This window comes from Oncorhynchus mykiss, chromosome 12 (genome assembly GCF_013265735.2).
Source record: "Oncorhynchus mykiss isolate Arlee chromosome 12, USDA_OmykA_1.1, whole genome shotgun sequence".
NCBI classification, from domain to species: Eukaryota; Metazoa; Chordata; class Actinopteri; order Salmoniformes; family Salmonidae; genus Oncorhynchus; species Oncorhynchus mykiss.
In genome coordinates this window covers 28,352,264-28,369,328 of record NC_048576.1, presented here as the reverse complement: position 1 = coordinate 28,369,328, position 17,065 = coordinate 28,352,264, and the positions used below count along the sequence as shown (strand labels likewise).

Below are 17,065 nucleotides of genomic sequence, written 5' to 3'. Positions count from 1 at the left end.
TGTGATTGGAATGTGTATGCCAGACACAGAGTTAAGTCTGTTTAATCTTCTTTCATATTTATCACACAGACACACACACATACACACACACACACTCACACACACACACACACAGACACACCAGGAGTGTTCCTACTGGGTGCTCAGATTAGGGGTACACAACCCCATCAGAGAGATAAAGGGAGAGTACCCACAATTCAGAATCAAGAAGGGGACGATTAGAAGAGAAAGGACTATATGCTAGATGGACATATGTGGATGCACAAATCCATCTCACCATTCCCCAAAATATGTAACGCATATATCCTTTATCCCACAGTGCAGTAATACTTAACAATACAAAACAAAACCCGCAAATCCTAAAAATGTAAAGCAAGGAATTAAGAAATATCAGAACGAGCGATGTCAGAGTCCGGAATATAAATGTATATATAAATATACACCCAATCCAAGATGGCGTAGCAGTCGGACGTGTGTTTGTCTTGTCCCATGTAAACAGTCGGTTTCGTCGTTTTTTTTCAAACAGTTGAAATCGGAAGTTTACATACACTTAGGTTGGAGTCATTAAAACTTGTTTTTCAAACACTCCACAAATGTCTTGTTAAACAAACTATAGTTTTGGCAAGTCGGTTAGGATATCTACTTTGTGCAAGACACATTTTTTCAACAATTGTTTACAGACATATTATTTCACTTATAATTCATTCTATCACAATTCCGGTGGGTCAGAAGTTTACATACACTAAATTGACTGTGACTTTAAACAGCTTGGAAAATTCCAGAAAATTATGTCATGGCTTTAGAAGCTTCTGATCGGCTAATTACCATAATTTGAGTCAATTGGAGGTGTACCTGTAGATGTATTTCAAGGCCTACCTTCAAACTCATTGCCTCTTTGCTTGACATCATGGGAAAATGAAAAGAAATCAGCCAAAAAATTGTAGACCTCCACAAGTCTGGATCATCCTTGGGAGCAATTTCCAAACGCCTGAAGTTATCACGTTCATTTGTACAAACAATAGTACGCAAGGATAAACACCATGGGACCATGCAGTCGTCATACCTCTCAGGAAGGAGACGCGTTCTATCTTCTAGAGATTTACGTACTTTGCTGCGAAAAGTACAAATCAATCCCAGAACAACAGCAAAGGACCTTGTGAAGATGCTGGAGGAAGCTGGCACAAAAGTATGTATATCCACAGTAAAATGAGTCCTATATCTGCATAACCTGAAAGGTCGCTCACCAAGGAAGAAGCAACTGCTCCAAAACCGCCATAAAAAAGCCAGACAACAGTTTGAAACTGCACATGGGGACAAAGATCGTACTTTTTGGAGAAATGTCCTCTGGTCCGATGAAACAAAAACAGAACTGTTTGGCCATAATGACCATTATTATCTTTGGGGGAAAAAGAGGTAGGCTTGTAAGCCGAAGAACGCCATCCCAACCGTGAAGCACGGGGGGGCAGCATCATGTTGTGGGGGTGCTTTGCTGCAGGAGGGACTGGTGCACTTCACAAAATAGATTGCATCATGAGGCAGGATAATTATGTGGATATATTGAAGCAACATCTCAAGACATCAGTCAGGAAGTTAAAGCTTGGTCGCAAATGGGTCTTCCAAATGGATAATGATCCCAAGCATATACTTCCAAAGTTGTGGCAAAATGGCTTAAGGACAACAAAGTCAAGGTATTGGAGTGGCCATCACAAAGCCCCATAGAACTTTTCTGGGCAGAACTGAAAAGGCGTGTGCAAGCAAGGAGGCCTACAAACCTGGCCAAAATTCACTCAATTTATTGTGGGAAGCTTGTGGAAGGCTACCCGAAATGTTTGACCCAAGTTAAACAATTTAAAGGCAATGCTACCAAATACTAATTGAGTGTTTGTACACTTCTGACCCACTGGGAATGTGATGAAAGAAATAAAAGCTGAAATAAATAATTCTCTCTACTATTATTCTGACATTTCACATTCTTAAAATTAAGTGGTGATCCTACCTGACCGAAGACAGGGAATTTTTACTAGGATTAAATGTCAAGAATTGGGAAAACTGAGTTTAAGGTCTATGTAAAGTTCCGACTTCAACTCACTATGATCTAAATACACTTTCCTGCAATCCGCCTCACCCAATGTGGTACGGATCTGCTATTTGTATTCGTTATAACTGGAACTTCCATCAGAAGCTAGCCAGATAACTAGCTACTAGCTAGTAGTCACTGTTAGCCACAGCTAGCGGTCTTCACCTTTAGCTCGGACACCTGCCAGCTTTAGCTCGGTCAATACCTGCCAGTCTGCACAGCGCGATATCAACCCAGAGCATATCAGACTGCTTTTCTCCACCACATCACCGGATTCCTGCAAGCTCTAGGCCATTGCACCAGATCATGGCAGCTAGCTAGCTGTAACTGAGTGGCTACTGCTGTCTAACGCCTCTGTCCCAAAGCAAGCACCAGTTAGCCTTGAGCTAGCCTCGAGCTAGGCCCATCTCCTGGCTAGCCGAAGAGGTATACCCGCTAATTTGTGGGCTACAATACCTCTTTTGTCAATTGGCCTGGACCCTTTATTGCCGACACGGAGCCCCGCCGATCCATCACGACTGGTCTTCCGATGTATTCGTCCGAAGTGGTTTCAACAGGCCTTTCCGTTGCGATGTCGCCGAAGACACAGCTGCTAGCCCCGGCCCGCTAGCATTCTGAACTTCGTGCCTCCCGCTCGCTTAGCATAGTAGCGACTACCGAACAGCTCCCTGACTCACCTACTATTGCTCATTGGACCCTATGATCACTCGGCTACACATGCCTCTCTCTAAAGTCTTGTCTTCTGCTGTTTCGGTTAGTTATTATTGTTTTATTTCACTGTAGAGTCCCTAGTCCAGCCCAACATGGCTTAGATAGCTCTTTTGTCACACACCCCACACATGGGGAGACCTAACCTGGCTTAACTGGTGTCTCCAGAGTTGCAAGCTCTCTCATCGTCACTCAATGCCTAAGTTTACCCCCACTGTGCTCACATCCTACCATACCCTTGTCTGTACATTATGCCCTGAATCTATTCTACCCCCATCTATCTTTAGAGTTCGTACTGTTAGGTGACCTAAACTGGGATTTGTTTAGCACCCTGGCCGTTCTACAATCTGTAAACATGGGCACCCTCATAGATATCATCCTGACCAACTTTCCCTCTAAATACACCTCTGCTGTCTTCAACCAGGATCTCAGCGATCACTGCCTCATTGCCTATGTCCGTAATGGGCCCGTGGTTTGACCACCCCTCATCACTGTCAAACGCTCCCTAAAACACTTCAGCGAGCAAGCCTTTCTAATCAACCTGGCCCGGGTATCCTGGAAGGATATTGACCTCATCCCGTCAGTAGAGGATGCCTGGTTGTTCTTTAAAAGTGCTTTCATCACCATCTATATAAGCATGCCCCATTCAAAAGACTAAAACTAAAACACTAAGAACAGATAAAGCCCTTGGTTCACTTCAGACGTGACTGCCCTTGACCAGCACAAAAACATATTGTGGCGTACTGCATTAGCATCGAATAGCCCCAGCGATATGCAACTTTTCAGGGAATTCAGGAACCAATATAAACAGTCAGTTAGGAAAGCTAAGGCTAGCTTTTTCAAACAGAAATTTGCATCCTGTAGCACTAATTCCAAAAGGTTTTGTGACACTAATGTCCATGGAGAATAAGAGCACCTCCTCCCAGCTGCCCACTGCACTGAGGATAGGAAACACTGTCACCAACGATAAATCTACAATAATGGAGAATTTCAATAAGCATTTTTCTACGGATGGCCATGCTTTCCACCTGGCTACCCCTACCCTGGCCAACAGCACTGCATCCCCCACAGCATTTTGCCAAAGCCCTCCCTGCTTCTCCTTCACCCAAATCCAGATAGACGATGTTCTGAAAGAGCTGCAAAATCTGGATCCCTACAAATCAGCTGGGCTAGACAATCTGGACCCTCTCTTTCTAAAATGATCTGCCGAAATTGTTGCAACCCCTATTTACTAGCCTGTTCATCCTCTCTTTCGTATCGTCTGAGATCCCAAAAGATTGGAAAACTGCCACGGTCATCCCCCTCTTCAAAGGGGGAGTCACTGGAGACCCAAACTGTTATAGACCTACATCCATCCTGCCCTGCCTTTCTAAAGTCTTCTAAAGCCGAGTTAACAAACAGATCACCAACCATTTCGAATCCCACCGTACCTTCTCCACTATGAAATCTGTTTTTTGAGCTGGTCATGGGTGCACCTCAGCCACGCTCAAGGTCCTAAATGACATCATAACCGCCATAGATAAAACACAGTACTGTGCAGCCATTTTCATCGACCTGGCCAAGGCTTCGACTCTGTCAATCAATAGCCTTGGTTTCTCAAATGACTGCCTCGCCTGGTTCACCAACTACTTCTCAGATAGAGTTCTGTGTTTCAAGTCAGAGGGCCTGTTGTCTGGACCTCTGGCAGTCTCTATGGGGGTGTCACAGGGTTCAATTCTCGGGCCGACTCTCTTCTCTGTATACATCAATGATGTCGCTCTTGCTGCTGGTCATTCTCTGATCCACCTCTACGCATTCTGTATACATCTGGCCCTTCCTTGGAAACTGTGTTACCAAACCTCCAAACAAGCTTCAATGCCATACAACACTCCTTCCATGGCCTCCAACTGCTCTTAAATGCAAGCAAAACTAAATGAATGCTCTTCAACAGATTGCTACCCGTCTAGCATCACAACTCTGGACGGTTCTGACTTAGAATATTTGGACAATTACAAATACCTAGGTGTCTGGTTAGACTGTAAACTCTCCTTCCAGACTCAGATTAAGCATCTCCAATACAAATTAAATCTAGAATCGGCTTCCTATTTCGCAACAAAGCCTCCTTCACTCATGCTGCCAAACATACCCTCGTAAAACTGACTCTCCTGCCGATCCTTGACTTCGGCGATGTCATTTACAAAATAGCCTCCAACACTCTAATCAGCAAATTGGATGTAGTCTATCACAGTGCCATCCGTTATGTCACCAAAGCCTCATATACTACCCATCACTGCGACCTGTATGCTCTCGTTGGATGGCCCTCGTTACATATTCGTCGCCAAACCCACTGGCTCCAGGTCATCTACAAGTCTTTGCTAGGTAAAGCACCACCTTATCTCAGCTCACTGGTCACCATAGCAACACCCACCCGTATCACGCACTCCAGCAGGTATATTTCACTGGTCATCTCCAAAACCAACACCTCTTTTGACCGCCTTTCCTTCCAGTTCTCTGCTGCCAGTGACTGGAACGAATTGCAAAAATCACTGAAGCTGGAGACATATCTCCCTCACTAACTTTAAGCATCAGCTGTCAGAGCAGCTTAACAATCACTGTACCTGTATACAGCCCATCAGTAAATAGCCCACCCAACTACCTCAGCCCCATATTGTTATTTCTTTTTTTGCTCTTTTGCACCCTAGTATTTCTACTTGCACATCATCATCCGTACATCTATCACTCCAGTGTTAATGCTAAATTATTTCGCCACTATGGCCTATTCATTGCCTTACCTCCCTAACCTTACTACATTTGCACACACTGTACATAGATTTTTCTATTTGTTTGTTATCCCATGTGTTGTTGTTTTTGTCATACTGCTTTGCTTTATCTTGGCCAGGTCGCAGTTGTAAATGAGAACTTGTTCTCAACTGGCCTACCTTGTTAAATAAAGGTGAAATATTTTTTTTTAAAGAGGATGGTGTGTATAGACAGTATGGACAGTATATGAATAGAAAAGGTGTGTACAGCAGTAGTTATATAGGATGAGCATTGACTAGAATACAGTATATAAAATGTGCTCACCAAGTCACATAATAAGTTGCATGGACTCAATCAGTCAAGCAGTGAATTTTAAACACAGATTCAACCACAAAGACCAAGGAGATTTTCCAATGGCTAGCGAAGAAGGGAACCTATTGGTAGATGCGTAAAAGTAAAAACATTTAAGCAGACATTGAATATCCCTTTGAGCATGGTGATGTTAATTAATTATACTTCGGATGGTGTATCAATACACCCAGTCACTACAAAGATACAGGCATCCTTACTAACTCAGATGCCGGAGAGGATGGAAACCGCTCAGGGATTTCACCATGAGTTACAGAGTTTAATGGCTTGTGTAGTTACACAATACTAACCTAAATGGCAGAGTTAAAGGAAGGAATAATGGATGCATGCTATTCTAAAGTGTGCATCCTATTTGCAAAAAGGCATTTTTAAAGTAAAACAGCAAAAACTGTCCTGAATACAAAGTATTAAGTTGGGGGAATATTGTACAATACAGGTGTGCAAAGCTCTTAAAGACTTACCCAGAAAGACTCACAACTGTAATCACTGTATTGACTCAGGGGTGCAAATACTTATGTCAATTAGATATTTCTGTATTTAATTTTGAATACATTTGCTAACATTTCTAAACACGTTTTCATTTTGTCATTATGGAGTAATATGTGGAATAAGTCAAGGGGTGTGAACACTTTCTGAAGGCACTGTACATAGGGCAGCAGTCTCTAAGATGCAGGGTAGAGTACCGGGTGGTAGCTGGCTAGTAACAGTGACTAAGTTCAGGCCAGGGTACTGGGTGGAGTTCGGCTAGTAGTGACTGTTTAACAGTCTGATGGCTGTTTTTCAGTCTCTCGATCTCAGCCTTGATGCACCTGTACTATCTCCGCCTTCCAGATGGTGGCAGGGTGAACAGGCCCGTGGCTCGGGTGGCTGAGGTCCTTGATGATCTTCTTGGCTTTCTTGTGACACCGGGTGCTGTAGATGTCCTGGAGGGATGGCAATTTTCCCCGGTAATGAGTGGGGCTGACCACACCACTCATTGAAGAGCCATGCAGTTGCGGAAGGTGCAATTGCCGTACCAGGTGGTGATACAGACAAGATACTCTCAATGGTTCATCTGTAAAAGTTTGTGAGGGTCTTAGGGGGCAGGACAAATTTCTTCAGCCTCCTGAGGTTGTGGATGGACCATTTCAGGTTGTCAGTGATGTGCACACCAAGGACCTTAAAGCTTTTCACCCTCTCCACTGAGTCCCGACAATGTGCAATGGGGGCATGCTCTCTCTGATGTCTCCTGAAGTTCACAATCAAGCTCTTTCGATTTGTTGACGTTGAGGGAAAGGTTATTATCCTGGTACCACTCTGCCAGGGCCCTCAACTCCTCCCTGTAGGCTGTCTCGTCATTGTTGGTAATCAGGCCTAACACTGCTGTGTCGTCTGCAAACTTGATCATTGAGTTGGAGATGTGCGTGGCCCCGAAGTCATGGGTGAACAGGGAGCACAGGAGGGGGCTGAGCACGCGCCCATGTTGAGGATCAGCATAGCGGAGGTGTTGTTGCCTACCTTCATCACCTGGGGTCGACCCGTCCGGAAGTACAGGATCCAGTTGCGCAGGGACGGGGTTCAGACCCAGGGCCTTGAGCTTAGTGATGAACTTGGAGGGCAATATGGTTTTGAAGGCTGAGATATACAGTAGTTGATGAACAGCATTCTTACATAGGTATTCCTGTTGTCTAGATGGGATAGGGCAGTATACAGTGCAATGGTGATTGAGTGATCTGTGGATCTGTTGGGGCAGTATGCAAATTGTAGTGGGTCTAGGGTGCCAGGTAAGGTGGAGGTCATATGATCCTTAACTAGCCTCTCAAAGTACTTCATGATGGCAAAAGTGAGTGCTACGGAGTGATAGGCATTTAGTTCAGTTACCTTCGCTTTCTTGGGTACAGGAAGAATGGTGGACATCTTGAAGCAAGTAGGGACAACAGACTGGCAGATGGAGAGATTGAATATGTCCGTAAACACTCCAGCCAGTTGGTCTGCCCATGCTCTGAGGAAGCGGCTTGGGATGCCGTCTGGGCCGGCAGCATTGCGAGGGTTTATTCACCTCTACCTCTAGACTCTCTCTCTCTATAGTCCAGCCCCTCGAACACTACTGTCCAAACCATCTGCACCAGGCTCTCTAGTACCCCTAGAGTAAACACTTAGGCTAATTTAATGTAAATTTGTGTATGCTAGTGTGTACGTTGTGCTGTTTACATACAGGTTGGTTACATTTGTAGGTTAAGATGGTGGTGATAGCAACACATCAAACTATGAAGCTTTTTCTCACAGGATCAGCACTATGGACAGATTCTATACATTTACCCAAGAATAAGATCAGATCCACAGACAGAGTCTAGAGATTAACCCTGGAGTAAGATCTCCTCCTATGGATAGTGATGCTTCCATGGGCTATATAATCCCACCTAAGGGCTAGTTCATAATGCCACGAGTCATGTCCCCTTGAAAGAACAGTAGCACTCACTCCTGGCTCTATGGTCTGGGCTCAACATAATATTGATGTTAGATATGAGGTGAGGGCAGCATGCTACAGATGGTAAATATGAACTCTAGCCGTCCATCTGATGGTGGACTGCAGAATCCAGGTCAGACATGCTCCCCCACCCCAATGCACGAGCCATGCCCCCCTCCTCTCCCTCCCCTCTGCAGATTACTGATAATGGCCCCCGAGCATAAAGCCCATATTAAAGATGACAATATCTATAATCTCCCAATGGGGAGAGGACTAAAGTGGAGGGGTGGAGTGGTGGAGGGGGGAAAGGCAGGCTGAGAGGTTGGGGGGGCTGGGCAGCAGGACCACCCCTCTTTAGATTAGGGGCCTGGGGGCTGGAGGGGTGAGGGTGGTTAAAAGAGGGGTTACTGGGCAGGATCGAGTGGGGAGTGGGTGAGAGAGGGGGGTGGGATCAACCAGCCCACTCAAAGCCTGTCACAAACAGACACACACCACATAAACATGCCACAAGCGGAATTTAGGGAACGCTCACACTGGGTGGAGACAGAGGGGTTGCCATGGTGGCACTGGCATGTGACAAAAAAATATATACACAACATACTATGTTGTACAGACTACAGTGTGTTGGTTGTATTTTGAGGGGGTGAACTGGGGGCAAGTGACTTCCATCCAAGTCAATGGAAGGAGAAACCATCCGGACTATTAATTAACAGCCAGGTCACCTGTGATACAATTCAGTATTCGACGTCCATCCATGTCTGAGGACGCCAGGAGATAATGTGGACACCGGCCACTGGGGTCAACAGTTAGCGCTATTACCTTCAAGTAGGTTTAGATTTTAGATTTTGCTAGAGTGTTGTGGGCGGCAAATGGCAAATGGGCGTAATTATCTGACTGATTCCAAAGGCAGTTTTTGAGATTTTTGTTTTTAAGCCTAACCTTAACCTTTCAGAGTTAATGCCTAACCTTAAGATTTCAGAGTTATTGCCTAAAATTTTCATTTTTAAGTATTTTTTTTTGTAGTTGTATTTTACTCCCTTTTTCATTTAGGATCTCATCGCTGCAACTGCCAACGGGCAAGTCAAGTCATGCGTCCTCCGAAACATGACCTGCCAAACCGCGCTTCTTAACACCCACCCGCTTAACCCGGAAGCCACCATTGTGTCGGAGAAAACACTGTTCAACTGACAACCGCAGTCAGCCTGCAGGCGCCTGGCTCTCCACAAGGAGTCGCTAGACCGCGATTAACCAAGTAAAGACGACGCTCCCTATGGGACACCCGGTCACAGCGTAGGATCGAACCCGGGTCTGTAGTGACGTCTCAAGCACTGCGATGCAGTGCCTTAGACCGCTGTGCCACTCGGGAGGCCCATTAATACCTAAACTTAACCTGAGTTCATGCCTAAACTTAACCTTAAAGACTTTGACATTTTACGTTTGTAACAACTTCGAAATTTGATATTAGATAACCATGGATAAATGTCTAATTTTGATGTGAGACTGTGAGAGCTGGTTGTTAATTAATGGCTCAAATGGCCTTCCCATCTCCATTTTGTGGAATTATGAGCTGCTTCTCAGAAAAACAGTCAGTCTGAATGGATCAAATCATTCAGCCAAAACATTCTAGCATCCCATTTGACTGTGCATTGACTGCCAGCCATTAATGTACTATGTCATGTTAACACATCAACAAACCCCCTTTCAATCAAATTCAGTCCAAAGCATCTGAGTTCAGTGTTGACCTGATATCTGGGGACACCAGTAGAACTGGGAGTTCAGTCCTAATAAAACACAATGAGGAAAAACAATAGGAAATATGTATAATGAAATGCATCCATGTCCCCTCATTCATTGTGAGGTGTTTTCATTGCAGTGCATTGGAGCCTGTTAATGGTGTTGGTAGAACTGAGCCCTGGCTTGCTGGCTGCAGGAGTGAGTGTGCGCAGAACACACTGAGCCACTATTTTATGCAGCCTGCTTGTGAACGAGCCATGAATATGTATGTCGGAGAGGCAGAAGCCATTGCCTATGCAAGACTTCATTATGCATAATACAGCTGGTCTACGCCTCTCCGGTGTGCGCGCGCATGCGCATGCACAAACATACACACACACACTCACTCCACACACACACACGCACACAATCGTATCATGTGTTAAACACAATCCACACACTGATGAGCTGGTAAATAAATGCCCACACCCCCACATTCCCTTTCATATACACACCATCAAACCCGCAGTCCCTGAACCAAACAAAATGTATAACGCTTTCTCCTCTTCTCCATCTTCCCCCTTTTTCTCTCTCTCTCTCCCTCGTTCTCTCTTTAACCCTCTGCTCATGTGCATCCACATCAGTGCTCCCTCTGTCTCAACCCCCATCCTCTTTTCGCTCTCTGTCACACATCATGGAGCACCTCTTCCCATGGAGACAGATGTAGGATCATTTTCAGACTGCCTGGAACTCCACTTCCTACCTCTCCTTTCCTCCATCTCCCTGTGATGGAGGTAGGTGTAAAGCTTATGAATAATCCTTAGGGGTCTGGCATAAGTAGGTGGTTGGTGTGGGGTGGGAAGATGTGAGAGCTGGGCTGGTGGGTTGTTGGGGGTTATATCTAATCAAGGCAGGGGTTTTGCCCCCCTGCTTTCTGTACACCATATACCCCATCACCCCCCAGGCCTGTGCTGCGTCAGTGAAAAAGTGTGCTACTTCAGCAGTCCCCTGGGACCAGCTCCCCCTTACATCAAAGCAGCCAGTTTCTCTCTTAATGTGAATATCAAATCTGTAGATCACAAGTCCCAGCAGTCTGCATAAAACTGCCCCTCCCCCAGCCTTTAATTCTGCCTAGTGATGAGGGGTAGAAGGAGGAGTGTGTGTGAGAGAGAGAGAGAGAGGGGGGGGAGAGGGAGAGGGAGAGTGAGAGGGAGAGAGAGAGAGAATGAAAGAAAGAGAGAAAGAGAGAAAGAGAGAGCATACCTTCGACAACCACCTGCCAGAACATAAACATTTCCCTAAATACAGTAAGACCCGAGGTGATAAAAGGCTTGGACACCTCACCTGTCATCCGTCAGGACGCATGTCATTGACATATTTCATATCCCTTTTTTTCAAACATAGCCTATCCATTCCTTATCCATTCTAATCATCTAATGCATTTTTATTCGACATAACTTATCCCATTCGGGTAGGCTACATTGTGACGACGGGTTGAGAGAGGAGCGGGAGGATGCAGGGGGACTGAGACGAATAGGAAAGCAGATGTGCCATGATAGACGTGTAAGATCCTATCGCTGAGCGCTCTATGGCTCCGCTCCGCGCGCTCTGAGAACCGCTGCGCTCGCCCTGCCAGCCTCACCACTGCAACGCGCCACTTACACCAGCTGCAGTAACGTTCACATCTCACAATACTATTACAAAGTTACGTAGGCTTAAATTAATCACCATTACACGGCGGTAAAACGTACATTTCGGAGTTCCTCATTAGAGGCAAGGGCAACCCCGGCCAATGCCATAGAAATCGATTTTTTTCCATGCACTCCATTGAAAAAGTTTGCGGGACGATTTTAAAGGGTTAAAGTTTGAAGGATTATTTGGCCTCAAATGAAAAAAATAACAAAAGCAATAGTGCAAACTGTATACACCATATTATGAATAGGTTAATCATATTGACTCATTAATGAACCCAGGACACACACAGCACAGGCTTAGGCTATTCAAGGAGCCAAATACACGTGTTAGAATTAGTATATAGCTTACAACAGATAACCGAAACGAAAATGTGATTGATTATAAATGTACGAATGCAATTTGACAAGAAAATGAAGTGAGTAGGCCTAGGCCTATGTTACAGCCTGGGCCATAAGCCAAGGCGAAGTTTCAAATAAAGGCAGTGCATTTATTCTTTTAGCATTATTCAATATTAAAAAAAGTGATTTATGAGCATATTTGACTAGAAAAATAAAACCATGCAATTATCTATTGGCACTCTTCTGTCCTGTTACCCGCTTTGCTGCTCTGTCATTGGGTGATGCGGCAGATCGCAACGCTAATTGCGCAGCTGAGGGGAGAAGGCAGCTGGGGATTTGGGCTAAAATTGAGAGAGACCAATTTTGCATGTTTCTATTTTCTACGATGGAGGACAGGAGAGGGAGGGTTGGGTATGGAGGGGGAGAGGGTGACAGTAGCCTAGGAGCTTATGACAGGGGAGGGAATGCCTTATAACCACAGATATTTGGATTAATTAAGCTCAATTTCGAAATGCCATTGACGGGACCATTTTATTATATTTATTTTATTTTAATTTCATAATTATAAAAAAAATCAATAGACCAATACATCCTTAGAAATTACACTGAAAATACAAACTGCTTTACAACAATTATAGCATTTCTGAAATCAATACATAATTAATTGTTCATCATTCTAGGCAATAAATAATTGAAATGTGTGTGTCTGTGTTGGATTATCATAATTTGTATTTGGTCAAAAATAGCAAACGGGTGGTCAGGTAAATAAATTCCATATTGACTAAATTGTCTATTTCCCATCTTCAATAATGAAATATAGCGCTATAATAGTCATAAAATATCCTATTTAATGTATTGGTTTTAAGCCTAAAGATGTAATGACTGTTCATCACCTAAAGATATAGAAAATGAATACTAATTCATTACACAGCCATTTGGACTAAAATAAGGTCTCTTTGATTTGTTTCTTTCATTTATGTAGGCTAATTGACCAATTATGTAACCCATGTCTCGCTGTAAGTAATTCACTAGCCCATTGAAATGGGTGTTTGCGTTGTAAAATGGGTCCAAGTATGTACGGGAAAATATTAAACAAAAATTAGATGTTTAAATGCAACATATTAAAATGAACCATTTAACAATAACAATTGCCTTCAAATAAATGGTCACAGTTCAATTATACACATAAACCTTGTAGCAAACAGTCCCAATGCAATGCAGAGAGGGAGGGCTGTCCCCTTTCCCACAGACAGACTGAGACAGAGACAGAGACAGAGAGAGAGAGAGAGAGAGAGGGTGAGAGGGAGAGAGAGAGAGAGAGAGGGTGAGAGGGAGAGAGGGAGAGAGAGAGAGAGGGAGAGAGAGAGAGGGAGAGAGGGAGAGAGAGAGGGAGAGAGAGAGGGTGAGAGGGAGAGAGAGAGGGGGAGAGAGAGAGAGAGAGAGAGAGAGAGAGAGAGAGAGAGAGAGAGAGAGAGAGAGAGAGAGAGAGAGAGAGAGAGAGGGAGAGGGAGAGGGAGAGGGAGAGGGAGAGGGAGAGGGAGAGGGAGAGGGAGAGAGTGAGAGGGAGGGAGAGAGAGAGAGAGAGAGAGAGAGAGAGAGAGAGAGAGAGAGAGAGAGAGAGAGAGAGAGAGAGAGAGAGAGCGCAGCCAGGGTTCAGGTGGGCTATTAGAGGGAAACACGCCTGGGCTTGTCCATATTCACCCACGCATCTGGGGTCTTCTTTGGTCAAATAAATTAAGATCGAATTAAATAGATTTAAAAAGACATTTGGATGCTGGTATGAGAACATTGTGCCTTTACTTATTAACTTGACTTTTCATATTATTTTAATTGATATGCATTCAGGGAGACATTCAAATGCTTGAATGGTCCACATGTACTCACACCCAATTACCTAATTAAATAATTATTAACACAAAACAGCCTAAATAAAAGTATGCGCCAATGTGAGCTTGTATCGTGGGTTTGCCCTTCCAGTACAGACATGTCAGATAGGCCTATATATCAAGACATAAGAAGAACAAAAACAGATCTACCCATCCTCCAGGCCCATGCCATTTATGAAATTATAACTCATAAATATGCATATACATAACTCCAAACAGGCTAAACAAAGGACTACACACTAAGATGCTGTTGACTTTCTGTGTTATTTTCAACGCAGATTTGCAGGATTATTATAATACACTGTAATAGCAAGAGAGATCAGTTTGGTAATTCGTTCGGGATTTGCAGCCATATTGAATCAGCCTTTGAAATGTGAGGATTTTTCCCCGTCAAAAACAGAAAGCACTTTATAAAGATAAATCGTTAAACGAAAATTAAACTCATAATGTCCACAAAATAAACGAAGAAATTCTGAAAAGAGTAATTGCATTTTCATTATGGGGTAATTAATTTGGGTGTAATCATTTGTCTAATAAGAAGCCTTTGGTTTGTTACTTCACTTTTCAACATGGCAACTACTCATTGACAGACACAGACTCTTGCCAAAAATCTCCTCAAGATCACCTCCCAAAAATCACCACAGCACACCTCCAGAATAGTGCGCCTGTGTCCACAGCCAAGCGCTTAAAACACATTCACAGACATACCCACAAACCGACACCAATAGGCCAAACAACCACAGCAAAATGATTTACTAACACTGAAATAAAATGATAAGAATCGATTTCAACAAATACTTTGCACAACATGTGCCCATTCAAGTTTTGACCACTAAAAAAAGTCAACAATTCAGGCATTTCAAGACCTGTTTTCATCTCCCTCTCCCACCTCGTTCTGCCTATCCAGCCATTTTACATATTCATAACTCTCGTTGGTATAATGCGAAAACAAACCGTGCTATCAGCACCATCTGCGGCATCACCGACCAGTGCACACGGCCACACATCGACAAAAAATATATATTTCACACCTAAAACACCTCTACATGCATCTTTACAACAGGCCTATGCATTTGGTAGACAAACAAAGTAATTTACACTTAATTTTCAAATCCAATCTCTCCTAATTGCATGGCTTCCAATGATGGCTACATCAATGCAGTTGTTCTCCTTCTACATCTCCATGTTTCTTTACAATTATTTGTAATTATTACAGTACTTTTGATCAGGATAGAATAAGTGAGACACTCACTAGATTTAATTTATTAAGGTAATACATAAAAACAGTGTTTCTTACCTTCCCGGAGAGAGTACAGCAGGAGTAAAGTTACAAGCCACATGCCATAAATAGCAGGTATATTTTTCAGGAATGTTTGGCAATCCTGGCAAGTGTGCGGCGCAGTCTTTGGCCAGGCGAGTCTCGGTGCTGGACTGGCGACTATGCTCCCTGGCGGTCTCTCCAGCCCTGCTGCCCGGATAACCATTGCAGGGAAATGAGAAGCGCCTGAGCCCCGCCCACGTCCCCTCCCTTCGACGTGACTACAGAACATGCAAGCGAAGCCTCCCTTCGTAGTCTAATGAGACACGGTCAAAATATACGTCACACGCCAAATGGAACCACTAAGGGTCGAGTTGAGTTGAGGAGTGGATATTCGGTCACTTTTCGGTGGAAAGGAGGGAGTGTGCTCCGGATTGACGCGGACAGGTGGATGGCTACTGTCTCTGACACAGGTGAGCGCGCCCACCTGTGCAACACATGGAATGAACTGGCCTTTTCTCTCCGCTTTGGATGGATCTACTCCAGATACCGTTGGATACTTTAAAACCAAATCACTATAATCAACAATATTACTTGTCTGTTTATTTCTGCATTCACTCAGTCGCTGAGTGGCGGTTGGACATAGGACTCCTGAATCGCATAGTGACTTAATAAAATGAAAGCACGTCTCTCTCATCTTTCCTCTCCCCGGCAACGGAGCACGCGCGCAAATTCATGCAACTGAAAGCTCTCTCTCCCCCTCCCTCGCGCACATGCATGCATGCACGAACAAACAAATACACACACACACACACACACACACAGACAGACAGACGGAGAGACCGAGAGACAGAGAAATAGCGAGAGAGATGGAGAGACTTGAGAGATCCCTCTGTTTGGTTGAGCCAACTGAACGTTTACATACAGACCAATAGCCTTGTTTTTTGGCTTTCACCATATCACCACCCCCACACGTGCTGATATCGACTTGCTTGCATAAATTCAAATGATTGATTACACTGCACTCTTGCCATCATAGGACCAATATGCTCATATGACTGATGACCAACGAAGGACATTCCAGTCTAAAGAGGCCCAGCGGCACACTATGGCCTAGAGTTTATTGGTGTGTACACAGATTTGCAAATGTTATCACAGGTGCAGCGAAATGCTTGTGTTTCTAGCTCCAACAGTGCAGTTCTGCCTAGCATGATTAAAAAAATAAACACAACAAACACATAATCCACTGAGTGAACAAAATATTGGGAACATCTTCCTAATATTGCGTTCCACACCCCTTTGCCCCCAGAACAGACTCAATTCGTCAGGGGATGGACTCTACAAGGGTCGAAGCCGTTCCACAGGGATGCTGGCCCATGTTGACTCCAATGCTTCCCACAGTTGTGTCAAGTTGGCTGGATGTCGTTTGGGTGGTGGATCATTCTTGATACACACAGGAAACTGTTGAGACTGAAAAACCCAGGAGCGCTGGAGTTCTTGACATACTCAAACTGGTGCACCTTGCACCTACTACCAAACCACGTTCAAAGGTACTTAAATATTTTGTCTTGCACATTCACCCTCTGAATGGCACACACACACAATCCATGTCTCAATTGCCTAAAGGCTTAAAAATATTTTTTTTACCTGTCTCTTCCCCTTCATCTACATTGATTAAAGTGTATTTAACAGGTGACATCAATAAGGGATTATAGCTTTAACCTGGATTTACCTGGTCAGTCTGACCTGTTCACTCAGTGTATACAGTACCTTGCGAAAGTATTCGGCCCCCTTGAACTTTGCGACCTTTTGCCACATTTCAGGCTTCAAACATAA

The 17,065-nt window shown here is 44.2% G+C and overlaps 1 protein-coding gene across 7 annotated transcripts in view; it reads right to left on the bottom strand.

Moving 5' to 3' along the window:
- Positions 1-15,464, bottom strand: part of LOC110536836 (Down syndrome cell adhesion molecule-like protein 1 homolog) — an 86,166-nt gene extending 70,702 nt beyond the window's left edge. For 4 of the 7 annotated variants that reach the window (XM_036937324.1, XM_036937326.1, XM_036937325.1 and 1 more), the window contains exon 1: positions 15,269-15,460. In XM_036937324.1, coding sequence (XP_036793219.1) covers positions 15,269-15,455 — 187 coding nt within the window. In that variant the 5' untranslated portion in view covers positions 15,456-15,460. Of the gene's footprint in view, positions 1-15,268 lie in introns of all 7 variants that reach the window. The other 3 variants (XR_005034939.1, XM_036937328.1, XM_036937323.1) reach the window with 2 other exon arrangements.
- Positions 15,465-17,065: the final 1,601 nt, after the last annotated feature.